The sequence below is a fragment of the Lepidochelys kempii genome, chromosome 7, assembly GCF_965140285.1.
Source record: "Lepidochelys kempii isolate rLepKem1 chromosome 7, rLepKem1.hap1, whole genome shotgun sequence".
Taxonomy (NCBI): Eukaryota; Metazoa; Chordata; order Testudines; family Cheloniidae; genus Lepidochelys; species Lepidochelys kempii.
The window spans coordinates 46,883,742-46,905,568 of NC_136386.1; the positions used below are offsets into that span (position 1 = coordinate 46,883,742).

The 21,827-nt window shown below is 49.1% G+C and overlaps 2 protein-coding genes across 3 annotated transcripts in view; one reads left to right on the top strand and one right to left on the bottom strand.

Annotated features, from left to right (window-relative positions):
- The window catches only part of DNAH1 (dynein axonemal heavy chain 1), a 141,332-nt gene that overhangs the window by 27,295 nt on the left and 92,210 nt on the right, over window positions 1-21,827 (bottom strand). For both annotated transcript variants that reach the window (XM_073352527.1, XM_073352533.1), the window contains 7 exons: window positions 16,344-16,529; window positions 7,571-7,762; window positions 6,137-6,304; window positions 2,776-2,967; window positions 2,101-2,232; window positions 1,398-1,523; window positions 643-762 (listed from right to left, as the gene is read on the bottom strand). In XM_073352527.1, coding sequence (XP_073208628.1) covers window positions 643-762; window positions 1,398-1,523; window positions 2,101-2,232; window positions 2,776-2,967; window positions 6,137-6,304; window positions 7,571-7,762; window positions 16,344-16,529 — 1,116 coding nt within the window. The remainder of the gene's footprint in view (window positions 1-642; window positions 763-1,397; window positions 1,524-2,100; window positions 2,233-2,775; window positions 2,968-6,136; window positions 6,305-7,570; window positions 7,763-16,343; window positions 16,530-21,827) is intronic.
- On the top strand, window positions 10,119-13,695 carry LOC140914530 (HAUS augmin-like complex subunit 3). Its single transcript, XM_073352543.2, has 4 exons — window positions 10,119-11,402; window positions 11,615-12,051; window positions 12,980-13,196; window positions 13,480-13,695. Exons 1-4 carry the CDS (start codon window positions 10,119-10,121, stop codon window positions 13,693-13,695), a joined length of 2,154 nt encoding a protein of 717 aa, XP_073208644.2.

The window sequence follows — 21,827 nt, forward strand, 5'->3', positions numbered from 1 at the left end:
CTAGCTCTTATACACTTTTCATCAGTAGATATTAAAGCACTTTACACTAGAGGCAGTATCATTATCTCCACTTTACAGATGGGGGAAACTGAGGCACAGAGTGATTAAAGTGAGTTGCCCAAAGACACCCAACAGGCCAGGTCTCCTGCATCCCAGTCCAGTACATTAGTCACTAGGCCACACTGCCTCTCAAAGCCTGCAAGGGAGACTTCCTCTCTCCTCCCTGAGCTATCCTGCTACATTTATGGGTCAGGAAACAGTCTCAGGCTGGACACCCCTTCGTATAAAACAACAGGAGTGCTCAGTGAGGGCCCTGGACTCTTCTCCCACTTAGTGAAAGTAGCCTGAATCTATGGACCTTTAAGGCAAACTGCAAAGCCCATCTATTCTGCCTGACTCTGGGGTGGGTTGGATTTTTTTCCTTGTCCTTTTCCTGTAAAAATCCCACCCCTAAGGGATTTAAGGCCTCTCTATACACAGCTCCAAACAGAGTCTGTTGTAAAAGGAAGGAAGGAAAGGAAGAGAGAGGGAGGAAACAAAATAGAAAGAACCATTGGGAATCTTCTGACCCTGAGGCTAGAACAATGGAAGGATCCCAGCAAACTTAGCTACCCCTTTGTCAAGAGTGGTAGAAACCCTTACCAAGTTCTTGATCCATTTGTTGGCTTGTCCCTGGGGGTCTATGAAGTGAGTCCAGCGCTGTGAAAACTGTGTTATTACTCCATTCTCCACAGACAGGGTGTCATTAGGCAAGCCGGCAATCTGATCACAGCCGAAAAGGCACATCAGATGTCTAACAGCAACTGTGTCTTACAACATAGGCATTCTTTCCTGCCACAGTTCAGTGTTTGATAAACTGCAGAGCTATCCATCTCGCAGCACATTAACATCTGATACACACATCTGGGTAACTCACAAGTGTCCTATACACACTGGACTCAGAACCTGGCCAACTACAACCACACAAACATGGTTGCAGCTAGCAAGGTTCTAACAATGCTTCTCTGACCAGGGAGGACAGTGATTCTTTTCTTGAGAAAATGTACTAGCCAAACCATTTTTTAGGCTAGATCCCCAAGCATGGTCTAACACATCACTCTCACCAGAAAGCCCTCTCCTCACTATTAGGGAAGCTGCGTTAGAGCCTTGCCAGCACCAGCAGTGTTTAAACAGGATCCAGTCTTGCTTTTGTGGAAGGAACTATGTGATGACACAGAGCTGTGCTACAGAAGTGGAGAGACCGGGGCCAGGTCCTCCACCACATTAAAGTTCCTTTATACTGCTCAAAAGAGCTCTAAAGTCACCATAACCAGCCACTTCAGGATTCCCATTGTGAAGGGGGCTCTTTGGGTGATGTAGAGCATCAGTTTGCATTAATGCTTTTGTCCACCACATACCTGCCATGATCTGATTTTCACTGGGTCTCCCAGAGTGCTTATCAAGCTTGGCTCACTGGTGTGCGGGACATTGTGTTCCTCCAGTTTCTTTAGCCAGTCCTCACATAGTGCTGTGCGGTACTGGCCCTGCCAAGGGAAGCAAAGCTCCATCAGCTAGACACTAGTGTGAATTATGCATTGGCCTGATTTGCTTTTAAAATCAACACTCCTACTGCTGTTCATGTTCAAATCCAGCTCCATGGCTCAGCCTAACCTCTTCAACAGGCCAAGGGGAAACTTGAGGCCCATTTGCCTGGTTGCCGCATGCATGCTCCATGGCACAGCCTCAACAGGGTTTAGACTTGCTGGTCACATCTTTCAAATTGCATCAGAAATTTCCCTCTTTAAGGGTCAGACATAGAGAATATGCTTTTGGGAACCCCACAGGCAGTCAGATTACTGAACTGGATAACTGTAGTGAGCCTGAGAAGTTCTTGGGCACCTGAGTTCTGTGGTGTAACACTAGCACAGTCCCTTCAACTTCAGTGCAACTGCCTTGGCATCATTGAGAGCTGAATTTGCCCCAGTGATCTGCTTTTCTCTTCAGCTTTTGGAAGCTGATCTACCAACAAAGAAGAGAGGCTGAATTCTAGACCTTGGGTTTAAGAGAGGTGGAAAGCTGTACTCAGATCCTTCAAAGAAAGAGTTCCTGTTATCTGCTTACTGTGAAAGGGCCCAAGTATGCCACGAAGCCAGCTGAAATCAGCACATCTCCTGCGATATTGTTGATCATATAATCCAGGTTCTGGACTGTGTCCTGCCAGCGCACCTTCTCATCTGCCAGTCCATTAATTAACTGTGGAATCACCACACACATCAGATCACCAGCCAGCTTTCTCATAGCACAGCCCCATTCCTATGGCCCACATCCCTACGAGGAGTGCCCTAGCTGTGCCACAGCTCCAACAACTCTTTTAAACTATGATCAGCCGCAATGGCCCCCCAGACGCTGCATATCACCAGGGCTTAGTGATGCTTTCGTCCTGCCCCTGGCCTATCTCAGGCACACTCTCCACACTGGGGCTGGGACGGAAGGTGGTGGAAGACAGCTTTGTCACCCAGGGATTCTCCCATGCCAGAGCAATCAGCAGCTGGGTGTTTAAACCGGCTTCCTAACCCCTTTGTGTTGTCACAGATGGGGCCAGGATCTGGCCCGGTGGGTCTATCCTGTTACTGGCATGAGCTGTGTGGCAGAAAATGCCATTAGAAGCAACATGTAGAGATGAGACCTTTATTGTTAGCCCCATGAGCCCCCCGCAAATGTCTCATTACTAGTAAGGAATATGCCAAAAGCATGTTTGCCATGGAATTGGCGTCGGAACTTGGCTCTGTCCCTCACCTTGTCAGCCCGGCCCAGCCTCTGCTCACACAGCTCACACTTCATCTCCAGTTCTTCCTTCTTGGCGATGCAGTTCCTGTACTTGGCCTGCAGCGTGGCAATGCCATCCTCCACTTCTCTCAGGCGGTCCTTGGCTTCATCAAGGATCTTCTGAGTGACCTGCAGGTCCTCTTCTGCCTCCCGCAGGGCTTGCTGTGAAAAGAGAAGATGCACTGGAACTCCAGATCGGACTTCCATCCACCAAGGGAGAGTGCTTAGAGCTGGACTATATTCATGAGAACTACCTAGGCTATTTATGCTATGCAGTCAGAATTCAGCAACCCCACCCCAGAATGCTACAGCTTTCCCACTATCCTATCTCCAAGGTACCATGGGCTTTAGCTCATCCAACGCATAGGTTAATTCATCACTGCCTTGGCCAAGCCACTTGGGCTAATAGGGTGTTTAATGTTAAGAACATACTTTAGTGTTTAGGCACCCAAATAAACAGCCTGAGGTTCAAAGATGCTGAGCATTCCCAGGTCCCTCTGAAACCACTGGGGGAAAGAGCTGGGGGCCCAATATCTTTCAGGGGCAGGTCTACCAATATTAACCCCTGGCTGGTAGAGCCTGATTTGCTGTTAGTAGTAGCAGCCACAGACATGAGTTAAGCACTGTTACTTATGTTACTCCTCCCCTCCCCCGAAATCCTGACTCTACAGAGAAAACAGACTGTACATAATGGTGACAAATGGATGTTTGGGGAGCTCTAACCAGGAAATGCAGCACCAAGACCTCTCCAATAAGGTGCTTGAAAAGAGAATATTCCATAGGAACTAAAATAATAATAATACAATGGTAGCACTTTCCATGTTCAAAACACTACACAAATATCAACTAATTACTCCTCAAACTCCCCTAAAGACAGGTGAGTATTATCATCCATTGATATATAGGGAAACGGAAGCAGATACATGGTGATTTACCCAAGCTCACAAAAGAGCTGCTGTCTGATCCAGGATTAGAATGAAAGAATAATCCCCAATCCCAGTGTAGCCCCCTAGACCACAATTGTCTCTAAACCACAAACTACATTTTACCTTCTGTACAAAAAATCCAATGACAAATATGGCATCTAAACTTTCCCCCGCATCACGCCAGGGCCCTGTGACCTTACCCCTTCCAGAGTGCATGTGCTGAGGAGGGGAAGGTAAGCCCTCTGTGGGCACAGAGCAGTGTCTGCCTCGCCACCAAACGCAATAGTCTAAACCCACATCAACTCTTTACCCCTGAAAAAAGCCACCAGCTGGTTCTTACAGCTAGAGGGAGACGTGGGCCAGCTCCTCAGCTGCTGTAAATCAGAGTTACACCAGCTGAGGATCCAGCTGAGATGCTCTTGGATCACTGCTTGACAACCTCCAAAGGGGTGGAACTTGTTGTAATGGGATGGGGGGTGGGGGGAATTTCTGGAGTAACTTCTCAAACTCTCCAGTTGGCCTGGGCATGTAATTATTTTGACAAGCAAATGAAAGATCGCTGGTGTTCTTCGCTTCCATCACTGTAAAGGATGGAGGAATAGATTTTGTGCTGGGATGTGATGATTTTATAACTTTTTTTCAATTCCCACCCAACTGCCTGCTCAGTCTCCAGATGGCTACTGCAGTCCACAAGCCAAGTAGTAAAGCAGGATTCAGGGACTAGCTCCTCCATGGGTGTAAATCAGCATTGCTCTGACTTCAGTGGAGCTATGTTGATTGATACCCCTGGCCCTGGGTTGCATTCCCCTTCCTCCCTGCCCCCCCCCCAGTACAGAGCATTAAGTTAAAATTCATAGATATTAAGGTCAGAAGGGACCATTATGATCATCTAGTCCGACCTCCTGCACAACGCAGGCCACAGAATCTCACCCACCCACTTCTGCGAAAAACCTCTCACCAATGTCTGAGCTATTGAAGTCCTCAAATCTTGGTTTAAAGACTTCAAGGAGCAGAGACTCCTCTAGCAAGTGACCCGTGCCCCATGCTATAGAGGAAGACGAAAAACCTCCAGGGCCTCTTCCAATTTGCCCTGGAAGAAAATTCCTTCCCGACCCCAAATATGGCAATCAGCTAAACCCTGAGCATATGGGCAAGATTCACCAGCCAGATACCCAGGAAAGAATTTTCTATAGTAACTCAGAACCCACCCCATCTAACATCCCATCACAGGCCATTGGGCCTATTTACCATGAATATTTAAAGATCAATTAATTGCCAAAATCATGTTATCCCATCACCCCATCTCCTCCATAAACTTATCGAGTCTAATCTTAAAGCCAGATCAGTCTTTTGGCCGCACTGCTTCCCTTGGAAGGCTATTCCAAAACTTCACTCCTCTGATAGTTAGAAACCTTTGTCTAATTTCAAGTCTAAACTTCCCGATGACCAGTTTATATCCATTTGTTCTTGTGTCCACATTGGTACTGAGCTCAAATAATCCCTCTGATATATTTAGAGAGAGCAATCATATCTCCCCTCAACCCTCTTTTGGTTAAGCTAAACAAGCCAAGTTCCTTGAGTCTCCTTTCATAAGACAGGTTTTCCATTCCTCGGATCATCCTAGTAGCCCTTCTCTGTACCTGTTCCAGTTTGAATTTATCCTTCTTAAACATGGGAGACCAGAACTGCACATAGTATTCCAGGTGAGGTCTCACCAGGGCCTTGTATAACGGTACTAACACCTCCTTATCTCTACTGGAAATACCTCGCCTGATGCATCCCAAGACCATATTAGCTTTTTTCACGGCCATATCACATTGGCGGCTCATAGTCATCCTATACAAGTGGGACGTGGGGGAGCTCCTTTACATACGGTTTACACTGGTCAAAGTATTAGTTTTGGGAATGTTTGGGATAAAGGATTTTGCTGGGATTGCTGTATTCCTCCAGAGGGACTGTTCTGGGCTGACATTTCATACCTGGTTCCCCGCGCTTGGGCTCAGACTCTTTGGTAAAGCCATGCTGTGCCAGGAAGTTTGTTCTGTTCATTTTTAAATACTCTTTGGTCTCTCCCATGTGGCTGGCAGTTTTCACTACCTCCCACTAGAAAGGGCTGTAAGTCTCATTCACTTTAATGGAAAAGCTACACCTCTGAACAATGCAGACTTACTGACCTAAACGCTGATGTAGACAGTGCTATGTTGATGAGAGGGCTTCTCCTGTCAACACAGCTACCACCTCTTAGGGAGGTGGAGTACCTTCCCACATCAGCATAAGTAGCATCTTCACTACACTCTACAGCAGCACAGCTGCATGGGTGCAGCACTGTAAATGTAGGCAAGCCCTTGTTCCAGGCTCACCAGGTGCCATGTATCCTGTATGTCACACACAAGCAATGCTCTTACCCGCTTTGGTTCCACTCCTTTGGCCACAAAGTGGTATTTGTGCATGGCCCGCACCCACTGGCAGATGGAGGTGCAGGCTTTGGACACTTTGGCTATAGCTGCTGGTTGAAACTCCTCATTGTCAATATACGGCTGGATGTTTTTAATCACTGTATCTGCAATGTTGTCCTGGAAGGAATGATGGGGAGAGGGGTGAAAGATGGTGAGCAAAGGGCTGAGAGTAGTAGGGGTCCAGTGGGAGATCCCGCAGTGATACAGTGAAGGGCTTAGAGTGCTATGGGAATGACAGTGTGAAATCCCATGCTGCTGTTGTGTGGAACAGTGTGTGTGCTGCCCTTCTTTCCATACTGGTGCCCTTCCCTCGCTGGTTTTTGGGACAAAGGTGAATCAGTCTCTGTTTATTTATTCCCTCTGATTGTCTTTGTGGCTGTAGAAAAACACTCTTGTGGTTAAGCAGGTTTTTGTAGAACAGGAAAATCTGGCTAAAATAACTGTGTTTCTCTTTATTTTTGTGTTATCCTAGTCCCCGTCACAAGCCCTGTAAGTGAACGTCTTTCCTTGCTATGTCGGGTACTAAATGCAGGCCAGTTCAAACAGGGCTGCAAGCATCTCCCATATCCTCAGACACAGTCCTCACTGACCTTTTTTCAGCCTCTAACTCCCCTATTCCTGCCAGACCACAGCGAGAGTTACAGTTATCCTCCCACCAGGAGGGGGAACACTTGGACTCCTATTTTGTCACTGCTGCTGACTGAACCAGCTAACCAGAAACCTGGGGGTAGTGAGCAGATAATCATCCTCCTGCTAGACCCCAAGAAAGCTATGGAATCTCAGTTCCACTTGCAATGTAGTGAGAGATCCAAGACTGCTTGTGAGCCTGGATTTCCCAAGCACTGCACCCACTGGGCTCTGGACTGGACAGTTATGTTTCTGTGTTGCTGACACTTAAGAGCTTTACAAAATAAATTGTTGCAGCACAGAGGCATGATGGCTCCTTGTTCATCTCCTGGTGCAAGACTAGGAAACCACCTTTCTAGAACTGCAGTTCTGTGTGCTCCAACGCTGCTCCTGAGCAAGGCAAGGAGAGAATCAGAAGGGGAAATTTATTATGTATTTAATAATTTCTTGTTGCTCAAGGTGGTCAGACAACAAAACCACGCAAGAACCACTGATGATCTAGCAAAAGTGAATCCCCACCCTAGGCTATGTATCCTAGCATTCCCTTCACACTCCTTAAAATTTACTTCCCTTAGTGGCTTCTGAGTTGAAAGTTGGCTTCAATGATCTGTTTCTGACATAATACCATCACCCATAACATCAGCTCTCTGCTCTGTAGGCCTAACACATCACCTCTCACTTTTGGGGCACTCAAGGGTGGTCAGATCCCTGAGTTCCAATTGCACGACTATCCCCCCTCCTTCTGCCATTACTTACCTTATCATATTTAAACAGGCTTTCCAGGAACTTCCCTGGGTCCTGAAGAAGACCCTTGCCCGGCTCCCAGTAGTCATCCACCTTAGAGCCTGGCTTGTCTCCAGCCACTTTCTTGGGCTTGATTCCTTTCATAATACAGACAGCTTCAATCACCATCTTCACCCCAACGGGAGGCCTCTGCATAGCTCGCACCTAGAAAAAGTAAGTGTCCCTGTAAGATGGGGAGTGGGTCAGCACAGCCCTTAACCTGATTTTCGGCACTGCATATTGGCAACTATTGCATGCCAAAAATAGATTGTGCTGACACCACATAAGGGCTGAGCAATTGAGCACTAGGAGCTTTAACTCTGTCTCCTTGTTTGTAGGCCTCAAAAGGTGGTCTCTGTTTATATGGTCCCTGTGTTTGCAGAAGGGTCTTCTTCGCAGGGGTGGTGATGGGCAGCAGGAGCTGTCTCTTCATGGCACCAATGTGGAGATGTAACTCCTTCTCTTAGCACTAGGGAACAGCAGTTTGCCCAGTCCAGCTATTGACGCAGGGAGGGGACTGAATCCTGTATTATTATCAAATACTATCCAAAGTGGAATTTCTTACCACGACCTTCCATACAGTGCACGTAGAGGGGTGGAGCAACTTGCCCAAGGCCACAGAGTCAGTCAGTGGCACAGCCAGGAACCACATCCAGGGAAACACCAAGTCCTCTGTTCAGATTGCCAGACACCACTTCCCCCATGATGGTGAACTCTACAGTGTCCCTTTTAATCTGCGTTTGCTGAGCCCAACAGTGTAAGAGCTGATTGTCTCTATTTGGCAGGATTCTCTGTTTCATTGCTATAGCCATTCCCCCAGCTCAGGATCTCTCACTCACATGCTGACTTGTGTTTAACATACAAGCAGATTTTATGCATACTGCTTATTCGTTCACTCTGTAAAATAGCAATGTGAGGCACATTATATCACTAGCTAGTGACCTCAGTGGTGTGTGATATAACCTAACTACTGCCTATACCTAATCAGAACCTTAGCATGCATGTTATGATTTCCTACCCCTATGTAATTATCCCTCCTTTTTGTTAAGGCTACACAGTCTGTCTTACAGGGTTTGGGGTTTCTGCTTTGTCGTTCTTTCAGTGCTAAGGCCACGGGCAAAATTATTACTGAATACAGTGATTGGTGAAGCATCTCACCTGAGCCAGCAGGTGTGGCTTCTGATCCAGGAGGGGGTGGGAGTGGGGTCCTCATGGCTACAGGTGAAATCAGCATGATTGATGAGGAAAGACTCATTTAAGTGAGGCCCTCAAGTACTGTGCTGATTTTAGGGGGCTGGTAGATTTGAGTGGGAAGGATAGTGCTGGTGAGTATTACCAGGAGCCTGCCCTTGATCCTTTGGGATGGATGTCTCTCCAGTTTCCTTAGGGCTGTAAGTGCTACTGCATGGTAGCTATATGATCTGCCTTCATTAGAAACCACACAGACCTAGTGTGTTCAGATGGGTTCAGCCTTTAGGCCTGAGACAATGGGCAGTGAGGGTGGCTTCACTGCTTTACTCCCTGGGAGATGTGGGTTTTCCTATTGATCTCTTGCTGCCCTGGGGGTTGGGTTTGCTGGAAGGTGTGTCCTGAACTCAGTGCTTTGTCTTCCAAACTGAAGAAGAGACTGATTGGAGTCCTTCTTGGAGCTGGAGCCAGAGAGTTTTGCACAGATGGTGGCTGCTGAGCAGAGCTGTGGGAGTGTTGTGCCTTTGTTGGGGGGGAATAACAGAAACTTAGAAACATAAACTCTTGCACTTAGGACGGAAGAACCCAATGCACAGCTACAGACTAGGGACCGAATGGCTAGGCAGCAGTTCTGCGGAAAAGGACCTAGGGGTGACAGTGGACGAGAAGCTGGATATGAGTCAGCAGTGTGCCCTTGTTGCCAAGAAGGCCAATGGCATTTTGGGATGTATAAGTAGGGGCATAGCGAGCAGATCGAGGGACGTGATCGTTCCCCTCTATTCGACATTGGTGAGGCCTCATCTGGAGTACTGTGTCCAGTTTTGGGCCCCACACTTCAAGAAGGATGTGGATAAATTGGAGAGAGTCCAGCGAAGGGCAACAAAAATGATTAGGGGACTGGAGCACATGACTTATGAGGAGAGGCTGAGGGAGCTGGGATTGTTTAGCCTGCAGAAGAGAAGAATGAGGGGGGATTTGATAGCTGCTTTCAACTACCTGAAAGGGGGTTCCAAAGAGGATGGCTCTAGACTGTTCTCAATGGTAGCAGATGACAGAACGAGGAGTAATGGTCTCAAGTTGCAGTGGGGGAGGTTTAGATTGGATATTAGGAAAAACTTTTTCACTAAGAGGGTGGTGAAACACTGGAATGCGTTACCTAGGGAGGTGGTAGAATCTCCTTCCTTAGAGGTTTTTAAGGTCAGGCTTGACAAAGCCCTGGCTGGGATGATTTAACTGGGAATTGGTCCTGCTTTGAGCAGGGGGTTGGACTAGATGACCTTCTGGGGTCCCTTCCAACCCTGATATTCTATGATTCTATGATTCTATGATAAATATGCCATGTCTTTTGTTTTCTTCAGCATTAACCACTCTTGCCATGTTTACCCGGAGACGCTCCAGGGGCTTCTTACTGGACACGGTCAATAGAGGGGCAGAGTTTGTGGAGACCCTGAAGACTGTCTACCCCAAGGCTGATGCCCTTCATGAGAAGGACTTTGACTGGCTCTTTGACTGTCCCAAGACGGAGCAGTTCCTCGAGTGGTTCTGTAACACAGTGGGGGAGGAGAACGTACTGAGTCCTGGGGAAGTGGAAGCCTATCAGGCCCTCCTCAGTTCAGGGAAGCCTATTCTGGAAGGTGAAGCCCTAGAGCAGGTGCTGCAAACCTGCTGCCAATGCCCGCAGTTGAAGGGTGCCATGTCAGAGGATGAGGCTCTGCCCCTGGAGGCACTGGAGCGAGAGGCACAGGCATTGCATAGCCATAGTGCCTGCCAGCTGCGACGGCGCAACAAGCTCCAGATCCACGTGGCTAGCCTGAAGCAGCAGCTGTGCCACTTGGCAGACAAGGAAAGGAAGGTGGGCAGGGCGCTGAGAAAGGCCCAGCTGGACTTGGAGATGGAGAACTCTCAAACCAACAGTGTTCTGAGCCAGGTCTGCAAGGCAGCAAATCAGCTTGCGGAGTGGTACAGGGAAGCTGGGAATGGGAGGCTTCTGGTGCTGATGTCTGAGGCAGATCTGGGCCACTACATGGAGCTGGAGGAGCTGGCTACAAGGGCTTTAGGGGCGTTCATCCAGAAGGCACTGCCAGGCACCACCCAGGCTCCAGATGTTGAGGGGGCAGGCTTACAGGGAGTGAAGAGACAGAGCAGCCCCCAAGCAAAGCTGGACACTCAGGCCCTGGCAGGTTTAGCTCAGACTGTGCTGCCAGGGAACACTGGGAGTCTCAATGAGTGTGTGGCAGATCCCAAAGTGGGTGTAGAGACCCAGGAGGAGCTGGTCAGGGAGACAGTGGCAGGGCTCCCCCAGAAATCCTTGCCAGAAGAGGACAATGGCCCCAAAGCAGAGGCTGTGGGTGTGGAAGCCCTATATGGTCAGGACAGCTGCCAGGAAATGGTGAAGGGACTAGCAGAAGCTGCCCACGTAATGTTGTTGGCGAGCATGGAGGGTCCTGAAGCCAAGCTCCTAGAGAGCCTAGGCAGCTACCAGGAGGAGCTGGAGCGCATGGCACTGGCTTACATCTGTAGCCAGAAAGAGCTAATCATCACCTCAGCAGAAGTTGATGGTATCTGGGCTGGACTGCAGTGGGCAGAGAGGGCCCTGAAGAGCAGCAAAGAGAACAAGGTAGGGGTCTGCTCCCCTCTCTCTGCTCCCGTCCTCTACCCTTCCAGTAGCACTGGCACATGGGCCATGGGAAAAACCTCTGATTTAGGTGTGGGTAGGAGCCAGTATATATTACAAGGGGAGATAAAACTCTGTCCAGGGCTGCTTTTGCAGAGTGCAGGAAGACCTTTCATATCTGAGTGCATGTCTCTTGGTTGTGCTCTGCTTTGCAGGTGGTGGAGGATGAGCTCAGCCTTCGCATAGCCACCTTCCAGGAGCAGCTGTGCACCCTCCAAAGTGACATAGACCAGACCCAAACCCAACACCTTATGCCCCTCCTTCAGGCCACTGCTCGCCTCCTTCACTTGCCTGTCCTGCAAGCAGAGCTCGATGGGGAAGCAGTTCACCTTGGGTACACCACCCTGAAGCAGGAAGAGGTTGCAGGGCAGCTGATGGCCCAGCACAGCCGCCTGGAGCTGCTGGGACTACAGCTGAAGCTGGAGAAGCAGCAGCAGCAGCAGGTGGGGACCTGTCTGGAAGAGATGGTAGCTGTCCTGCAGGAAGCCAGCGCCAATCTTCAAAGGCGGCTTGCCTGCTTTGAGGATTCCAGCCTGTACATCAAGATCTGTCCACGCACTCTGATAGATCCCAGAGATGTCACCACCATACGGTAAAGATGGCTCTGCCTTGGAGCTGGGGAGGAGGAGTGATGCCCATCAGTGGGGGAGTAGGTCATAAATTATTAGAGACCTGGAGATGCTGCCATATGAAGAGATCTTTAGAAAAGAGGAGAAGAGGAGGTCTGATGGATACAAAATAATGAATAGTCTATAAAAGGCAAATCTATTGCTTCCTTCTACCCCCTCATAATACAAGGGGAAGGGCCAGAAACTGGGTGGTGATAAGCTCCCTGTTTGACTTATCAGTCTTACAAAATGAAACTGTTCCTCTGCAGGTTTGCACCAAAAATTGTCTAGCGCCAACGATGCAGACATTTCTGCCAGATGGATGCAGAGCTGGGGGCATGGGGAGGAGCATGGACCTTTCACACCCATCTCCCTCCTTATGCATCAATAAAGGCATGCATTCAGCCAAAGAGAGGGCATGCCCCAGCCAGAAGGTAGTACAGCTATTTGGAACACCTTTGCCAACACAGAAACTTCCTCTGTGGGCAGAACCTGGTAATGGACAGTTGAAGTTTCTATGAAGCACTGGGTGTGGACTACTGTTGGCAAGGAGACAATGGAATGGACTGATCATGGTTCCAATCCAGTCTGGCAATCCCTAGGTGTGTGCCTGATTTGCTTTCGTGGGCATTGAGAGATTGCACATCCCCATTGAGATGAATGGGTGTAGTTCACTCGGAGCCACTATCTTCTCTGCCTAGAGGTTCAGGCAGACCCTACTGCATCTGGGCACTTTCCTATTCACAACTGTTAGAGCTAGTCACACTCTTTAAATGAAGGCTTAAATTCTGCAAAATCTGATGGGCTTCCAGAGATGTGGGGGTGCTAGCTCCATCCAGTCCCCAAGGGAATCATTGCTCCTTAGCTCTGGCTGGTGCCCTCACTCTTGTGTTGTCTCTTCCCCTCTCTCAGGCTCTGGGAGATGCTGGAGAAGCAGGGCCAGGAGAAGGAACTCTTCCGCACCTATGAGACGCTGGCAAGCCGTGGCTCGCGCCTGCGCCAGGAGCAGAGGATGCTGGAAGTGCAGCTTGCAGTGTCCCCAGCCCAGCTCCCCATGCTGGAGTCTGATAATGAGATGCTCTATAAGATAATGTATAGTGACTCCAACCAACTACTGCTGAATGCTCAGGTGTGCAAGGACCCCCAACCCCTGGGGTGGTGTCATCTTCACATGGCCTCTCTGGTGGCCTTCTAAAATCATGTGACCTTGCCAGCCAATCAGCAGCCATGGGTCATGTTGCAGAGGCATCTGTATTTTGCTTGCAGCATCCCCTTTAGATTACAGGGTATCCTGATAGGCTGGTGTGGAGCTGCTTTCTCCTGCCGCTCCATGATTCATTACTGTAGCAGGAGGAAGATTTTCCTTTCCTACACTTCCACAACACAGTTGGGTTTTTCCTCTTTCCCTGCAGGAGCTGGCTGAGCCTATCGAGCAACTCTATGCCACACAGGCCAAACTCTATCAGATGCTGATGGACCTCCTGAGTGACCTGAAGGCCAAACGGAAATCCCTGCAGACCCACTTCCAGCAGACAGAGCGCAATCTCTACGTGCACTTCTTCCATGATGCCAACCGGCTGAGGGAGGTGGTGCAGCAGCTGGAGAAACAGGCCTTGGCCTTCTCCTAGGGCTCAGCAATGGAACAACCCCACCCAGCACCCCAGGGGGCAGGTTGAGGAGATTTTTGCTGCCTGTTCTGGAAGCGTTTGCCCCAAAGGGTGGAGAATCACAGAGATCCTTGCTATGCTGATAAGTTACATATTACTTTGTCCTGTTCTCCTCCTCACAGCAAAAAGATCAAATTTCACATGGGGCTAGTACTTGGGGTTTACACTGGGGTGGAAACCTGCCCCAACCATGTATAAAATCTGTCACACTGAGGTTGGGTGGGTTTCTCATGGTGCATAGGCCACTGAAGAGAAGGTAACGTTCTTCCATGATTCACAGTGGGGAAACCTCACAAGAACTCTGCATTATGCCCATGAAGGCTGAGGGGTCAGGAGGGGAGTGCACTGAGCGGGCAGACCAGGAGAGGGGTGGGTGCCTGGAATTCTCTGCTCCTCTCCCAGTGCAGTGGGATACAGCTGGCTGGAAGGATTGTGTGAGTGGGGCAGCAGTGGACAGGTAAAAAATAAAGGCATGTTTCATGGTATTTTCCTAAGGAGATATTGATTCATAATCATGGGGAAGGGGCATGTATCTGTCTCTGTCCTTCCTGGTTTCGTCTGTCTCCTCTCCCCTGCTGCTCCAAACCTGTGAAGGAAATGGGGAGCAGGGGTTTCAAGGTGAGCTTATTTCCCTTTGTTTCCCAAGGCCATCTGCTAAAGACCTTCTTCCTGTACTGCTCCAGAGCTGAAACGTGTGGCTTAGTTCAGAGCTTTGACGGTGGGCTTGCTTGGCACACTCACCTACTGAAATCAGGAATGGGCCTCCTTTCTCCATGGTTAACTCTAAAGTAAAGACACTTATTGAATTATGTTAAACCATGTTAATTCTGTTCACTTCCTCCTTTTTTAAAAGGATATTTAGTGTCCAGCTTCTCAAGCCTGCATCTACTTTGAAGTCCTCTCTGGCCAGAAAAGAGAGAGCTCCTGTAGCAGCAGTGCAAGCTACATTATGCTGCCCTGCTATTAACCCTCCAAACCTGATCTGACTGGCCTATTATACCATGATGCTGTGGACAGTTGGCAGCTGGTCACAATAACACATCATCCCTGGTGTCCTATAGACAGCCTAAAAATACTGAAGGCAGACCAGCTAGCTGCATGTACCAGCTAGGAGTGAGAGGCCTGTGACCAAAGCTGCTGTTTAATAGTCTGCATCTAGACTGTGAAGTGATTGGACTGTTTAGGAGCCAGCTGTCCCTGCTGAGATAAGACCACTTAGGTGTGTACAGCTAGCCAAACCTATATGACTGTTCATCCCTTGCCTTAGGGGGTCAGGGGCTGCTGCTTTTGATGATGGTTAGAGATATCAGGGATGGTCAAGATAATACTTAGTCCTGCCATGAGTGCAGGGGACTGGACTAGATGACCTCTCAAGGTCCCTTCCAGTCCTATAATTCTATGTGGATGCTGGTCCAGTTCCTAATGTCATTAGCTCACTTAGATCCATTTTGCAAAGCCTCTAAAATGCTTTCACCTGGTAGCCAACTCTTTGATCACTGTTTGCCTGGGCTGGTTTTGAAATGGTGACTTCAATATAACTGCTCCAAATCCCATTAAGGCCCTACCAAATTCACGGCCCTGAAAAACACGTCACAGACTATGAAATCTGGTCTCCCCCTGCAAAATCTGGTCTTTTGTGTGCTTTTACCCTATGCTATACAGATTTAACAGAAGAGACCAGCATTTTTCAAATTGGGGGTCCTGACCCAAAAGGGAGTTGGGGGGGGGTCACAAGGTTACTTTAGGCTGGGTTGTGGTATTGCCACCCTCACTTCTGCAGAGTTGGGTGGCTGGAGAGCAGAGTAGCAGTGCAGAAGTAAGGGTCGAAATATTTTCCATACCACTCTTACTTCTGCGCTCCTGCCTTCAGAGTTGGGTGGCCAGGGAGTAGCAGTTGCTGACTGAGGGCCCAGCTCTGCATGCAGTAGTGCAGAAGGGTGGTCAATACCATACCAGGCCATCCTTACTTCTGTGCTGCTGCTGGTGGTGGCTCTGCCTTCAGAGCTGAGCTCCTGGCCAGCAGCCTCCACTCTCTGGCCAGCAGCAGCGCAGAAATAAGGATAGCAGTACCACAACTCCCCCTACAATAACCTTGCGACCCGCCCACAACTCCTTTTTGGGTCAGGACCCCTGCAATTACAACACTGTGAAATTTCAGATTTAAATAGCTGAAGTCATTTAATTTATGATTTTTAAAGTCCTACCACAGTGAAATTGACCAAAATGGACCATGAATTTGGTAGGGCCCTACCCACTGTTATTCCCCTGGCTCATCTTGTCTAAAGATGGGGATTCACATTAGTAAACATTACTGTGAAGCAGCTTGGTGTCTCAGCAAGGTAAGGCTCTAAAAAATGTAATTTACGTTTTTTAAAGGACTGGGAATCCTGAATGCTAGAACCCAGTCATGGCTTCAGAAAGGAGATTGGCTGGGGAAACTGCAGATTTGTGCATATGTATAGATTCTCCTGCTGGTATCCTTTACAGCTATGATGCAGCCTTGCTCCATAGCACAGTGCCTAGGGGCACTCATTGACACAGCGATTCAGAGAGGGCTGCACAAGAAAGATATACTCGCGAAAAGCATTAATCCCTCCACCTTCTATTACCTCCGTGACATCATTTTTGTTAAGATTTCTTAGGCTGGCTAGAGCAGCATCCAGTGCAGGGAGAGCTTCGGCCAGGTCCTTCTGGGCATCGTCTGCAATGGCCTGGGCTGTCTGAGCTTTCACTTTGGCTTTCATCTCTTCAGCCCGCACAGCATTTTGCGTCTCCTCTGCCACGGCCGTGTCCACCTGCAGTGCCAGACACAGACTCAGAACAAGAACACCGTTTTCCAAAGGCCTGAGCCGATGCACCTGTGCTGCTCGGCTCAGGGCCTTGGTTTCATTGACAACATCCAGCGTTTCCCACGACTGTGTGTGTGTGTGTGTGTGTGTGTGTGAGAGAGAGAGAGAGTTATTGATGCCTGATGAAATCTGCACAGGGTACAAGATGTGTTCTCCTACTCGAGCATCACAGACTCATACTGGAATCTGAATGCAAGCATGGGAGTCTATTCTAGTTTGTGCATTGCTGGTAGCAGTACAGATTTTTTAGCTGACATTTATGTCACTGCTCTGATGATGGATGAGCCGGAAGAGACTCCAGCTCCGTTTCCCATAGCTGCGTTTGCTCTGCAGGCGTAAACTGCAGTAAATGCTTATTTTTGGCAGCACAGTGAGCAGACATGAATTGCGACACACCTAAGTGACAGCTCTGAGAAAAAAGAAGTGCCTTGTTAAAGTCCCTTTTCTGATTGTACCTAGGCTTTTTAATAGCTTCAGTCTTGCGTGGTTTAAAAAAACACTTGGGAAATGCAATGGAAGCAGGGGCTTTCTTATGAGTGGATCAATTAAATAAGAGGTGTGGGGAAAATAAATAGATTGAAAATGACTGTCACACAGGGCCACGATAGATCTAGGCTTGTTTGCAAACTTGAGCAGCTTATTATGTGTGATCAGGCTGATTTACCATATCTTGCTGGGTATAGCCTTAGGGTATGTCTACACTATGAAATTAGGTCGAATTTATAGAAGTCGGTTTTTTAGAAATCGGTTTTATATATTCAAGTGTGTGTGTCCCCACAGAAAATGCTTTAAGTGCATTAACTTGGCGGAGTGCTTCCACAGTACTGAGGCTAGAGTTGACTTCCGGAGCATTGCACTGTGGGTAGCTATCCCACAGTTCCCGCAGTCTCCGCTGCCCACTGGAATTCTGGGTTGAGATACCAATGCCTGATGGGGCTAAAACATTGTCACGGGTGGTTCTGGGTACATATCGTCAGGCCCCCGTTCCCTCCCTCCCTCCGTGAAAGCAAGGGCAGACCACATCGTTTCGCGCCTTTTTTCCTGAGTTACCTGTGCAGACGCCATATCACGGCAAGCATGGAGCCCGCTCGGTTCAGTCACCGTATGTCTCCTGGGTGCTGGACGCGGTACTGTATTGCTACACAGTAGCAGCAACCCATTGCCTTGTGGCAGCAGATGGTGCAATAGGACTGGTAGCCGTCATCGTCATGTCCGAGGTGCTCCTGGCCACGTTGGCCAGGAGCGCCTGGGCACACATGGGCGCAGGGACTAAATTTGGAGTGACTTGACCAGGTCATTCTCTTTAGTCCTGCAGTCAGTCCTATTGAACCATCTTATGGTGAGCAGGCAGGCGATACGCATTGCTAGCAGTCGTACTGTACCATCTTCTGCCAGGCAGGCAAGAGATGAGGATGGCTAGCAGTCTTACAGCACTGTCTTCTGCTGAGCAGCCATGAGATGTGGATGGCTTGCAGTCCTTCTGCACTGTCTGCTGCCAGCCAAAGATGTAAAAGATAGATGGAGTGGACCAAAACAAAAAATAGACCAGATTTGTTTTGTACTCATTTGCTTCCTCCCCTCCCCCGTCTAGGGGACTCATTCCTCTAGGTCACACTGCAGTCACTCACAGAGAAGGTGCAGTGAGGTAAATCTAGCCATGTATCAGAGACCAGACTAACCTCTTTGTTCCAATAAGAACAATAACTTAGGTGCACCATTTCTTATTGGAACCCTCGGAGAAGTCCTGCCTGAAATACTCCTTGATGTAAAGCCACCCCCTTTGTTGATTTTAGCTCCCTGAAGCCAACCCTGTAAGCCATGTCATCAGTCGCCCCTCCCTCCGTCAGAACAACGGCAGACAATCGTTCCGCGCCTTTTTTCTGTGCGGACGCCATACCAAGGCAAGCATGGAGGCCGCTCAGCTCACTTTGGCAATTAGGAGCACATTAAACACCACACGCATTATCCAGCAGTATATGCAGCACCAGAACCTGGCAGAGCGATACCGGGCGAGGAGGCGATGTCAGCGCGGTCACATGAGTGATCAGGACATGGACACAGATTTCTCTGAAAGCATGGGCCCTGCCAATGCATGCATCATGGTGCTAATGGGGCAGGTTCATGCTGTGGAACGCCGATTCTGGGCTCGGGAAACAAGCACAGACTGGTGGGACCGCATAGTGTTGCAGGTCTGGGATGATTCCCAGTGGCTGCGAAACTTTCACATGCGTAAGGGCACTTTCATGGAACTTTGTGACTTGCTTTCCCCTGCCCTGAAGCGCATGAATACCAAGATGAGAGCAGCCCTCACAGTTGAGAAGCGAGTGGCGATAGCCCTGTGGAAGCTTGCAAAGCCAGACAGCTACCGGTCAGTTGGGAATCAATTTGGAGTGGGCAAATCTACTGTGGGGGCTGCTGTGATGCAAGTAGCCCACACAATCAAAGATCTGCTGATATCAAGGGCAGTGACCCTGGGAAATGTGCAGGTCATAGTGGATGGCTTTGCTGCAATGGGATTCCCTAACTGTGGTGGGGCCATAGACGGAACCCATATCCCTATCTTGGCACCGGAGCACCAAGCCGGCGAGTACATAAACCGCAAGAGGTAATTTTCAATAGTGCTGCAAGCTCTGGTGGATCACAAGGGATGTTTCACCAACATCAACGTGGGATGGCCGGGAAAGGTCCATGATGCTCGCATCTTCAGGAACTCTGTTATGTTTCAAAAGCTGCAGGAAGGGACTTTATTCCCAGACCAGAAAATAACTGTTGGGGATGTTGAAATGCCTATAGTTATCCTTGGGGACCCAGCCTACCCCTTAATGCCATGGCTCATGAAACCATACACAGGCAGCCTGGACAGTAGTCAGGAGCTGTTCAACTACAGGCTGAGCAAGTGCAGAATGGTGGTAGAATGTGCATTTGGACGTTTAAAGGCGCGCTGGCGCAGTTTACTGACTCACTTAGACCTCAGCAAAACCAATATACCCACTGTTATTACTGCTTGCTGTGTGCTCCACAATATCTGTGAGAGTAAGGGGGAGACGTTTATGGTGGGGTGGGAGGTTGAGGCAAATTGCCTGGCTGCTGGTTACGCGCAGCCAGACACCAGGGCGGTTAGAAGAGCACGGGAGGGGGTACGCATCAGGGAAGCTTTGAAAACCAGTTTCATGACTGGCCAGGCTACGGTGTGAAAGTTCTGTTTGTTTCTCCTTGATGAAACCCCCGCCCTTTGTTTCACTCTACTTCCCTGTAAGCTAACCACCCTCCCCTCCTCCCTTCGATCACCGCTTGCAGAGGCAATAAAGTCATTGTTGCTTCACATTCATGCATTCTTTATTCATTCATCACACAAATAGGGGGATGACTACCAAGGTAGCCCAGGAGGGGTGGTAGAGGAGGGAAGGAAAATGCCAAACAGCACTTTAAAAGTTTACAACTTTAAAATTTATGGAATGCCAGCCTTCTGTTTTTTGGGCAATCCTCTGTGGTGGAGTGGCTGGTTGGCCGGAGGCCCCCCCACTGCGTTCTTGGGCGTCTGGGTGTGGAGGCTATGGAACTTGGGGAGGAGGGCGGTTGGTTACACAGGGGCTGTAGTGGCAGTCTGTGCTCCAGCTGCCTTTGCTGCAGCTCAACAATACACTGGAGCATACTGGTTTGATCCTCCAGCAGCCTCAGCATTGAATCCTGCCTCCTCTCATCACGCTGCCGCCACATTTGAGCTTCAACCCTGTCTTCAGCCCACCACTTACTCTCTTCAGCCCGCCACCTCTTCTCCCGGTCATTTTGTGCTTTCCTGCACTCTGACATTATTTGCCTCCACGCATTTGTCTGTGCTCTGTCAGTGTGGGAGGACAGCATGAGCTCAGAGAACATTTCATCACGAGTACGTTTTTTTTTCTTTCTAATCTTCACTAGACTCTGGGAAGGAGAAGATCCTGTGATCCTTGAAACATGCAGCTGGTGGAGAGAAAAAAAGGGACAGCGGTATTTAAAAAGACACATTTTATAAAACAGTGGCTACACTCTTTCAGGGTAAACCTTGCTGTTAACATTACATACATAGCACATGTGCTTTCGTTACAAGGTCGCATTTTGCCTCCCCCCACCGTGTGGCTACCCCCTCAACCCTCCCCCCTCCCCGTGGCTAACAGTGGGGAACATTTCTGTTCAGCCATAGGCAAACAGCCCAGCAGGAACGGGCTCCTCTGAGTGTCCCCTGAAGAAAAGCACCCTATTTCAACCAGGTGACCATGAATGATATCTCACTCTCCTGAGGATAACACAGAGAGATAAAGAATGGATGTTGTTTGAACGCCAGCAAACACACTGCAATGCTTTGTTGTACAATGATTCCCAAGTACGTGTTACTGGCCTGGAGTGGTAAAGTGTCCTACCATGGAGGATGCAATAAGGCTGCCCTCCCCAGAAACCTTTTGCAAAGACTTTGGGAGTACATCCAGGAGAGCCGCAAATTCCAGGGCAAATTAATCCTTTCACATGCTTGCTTTTAAACCATGTATAGTATTTTAAAAGGTACACTCACCAGAGGTCCCTTCTCCGCCTGCCAGGTCCAGGAGACAGCCTTGGATGGGTTCAGGGGGTACTGGCTCCAGTTCCAGGGTGAGAAACAGTCCCGGGCTGTCGGGAAAACTGGTTTCTCCGCTTGCTTGCTGTGAGCTATCTACAACCTCATCATCATCATCATCATCTTCTTCGTTCCCAAAACCTGCTTCCGTGTTGCCTCCATCTCCATTGAAGGAGTCAAACAACATGGCTGGGGTAGTGGTGGCTGAACCCCCTAAAATGGCATGCAGCTCATCATAGAAGCGGCATGTTTGGGGCTCTGACCCAGAGCGGCCGTTCGCCTCTCTGGTTTTCTGGTAGGCTTGCCTCAGCTCCTTAAGTTTCACGCAGCACTGCTTCGGGTCCCTGTTATGGCCTCTGTCCTTCATGCCCTGGGAGATTTTGACAAAGGTTTTGGCATTTCGAAAACTGGAACGGAGTTCTGATAGCACGGATTCCTCTCCCCATATAGCGATCAGATCCCTCCCGTTCAGTCCATGCTGGAGCCCTTTTGTGATTCTGGGACTCCATCATGGTCACCTCTGCTGATGAGCTCTGCATGGTCACCTGCAGCTTGCCACGCTGGCCAAACAGGAAATGAGATTCAAAAGTTCGCGGTTCTTTTCCTGTCTACCTGGTCAGTGCATCTGAGTTGAGAGTGCTGTCCAGAGCAGTCAC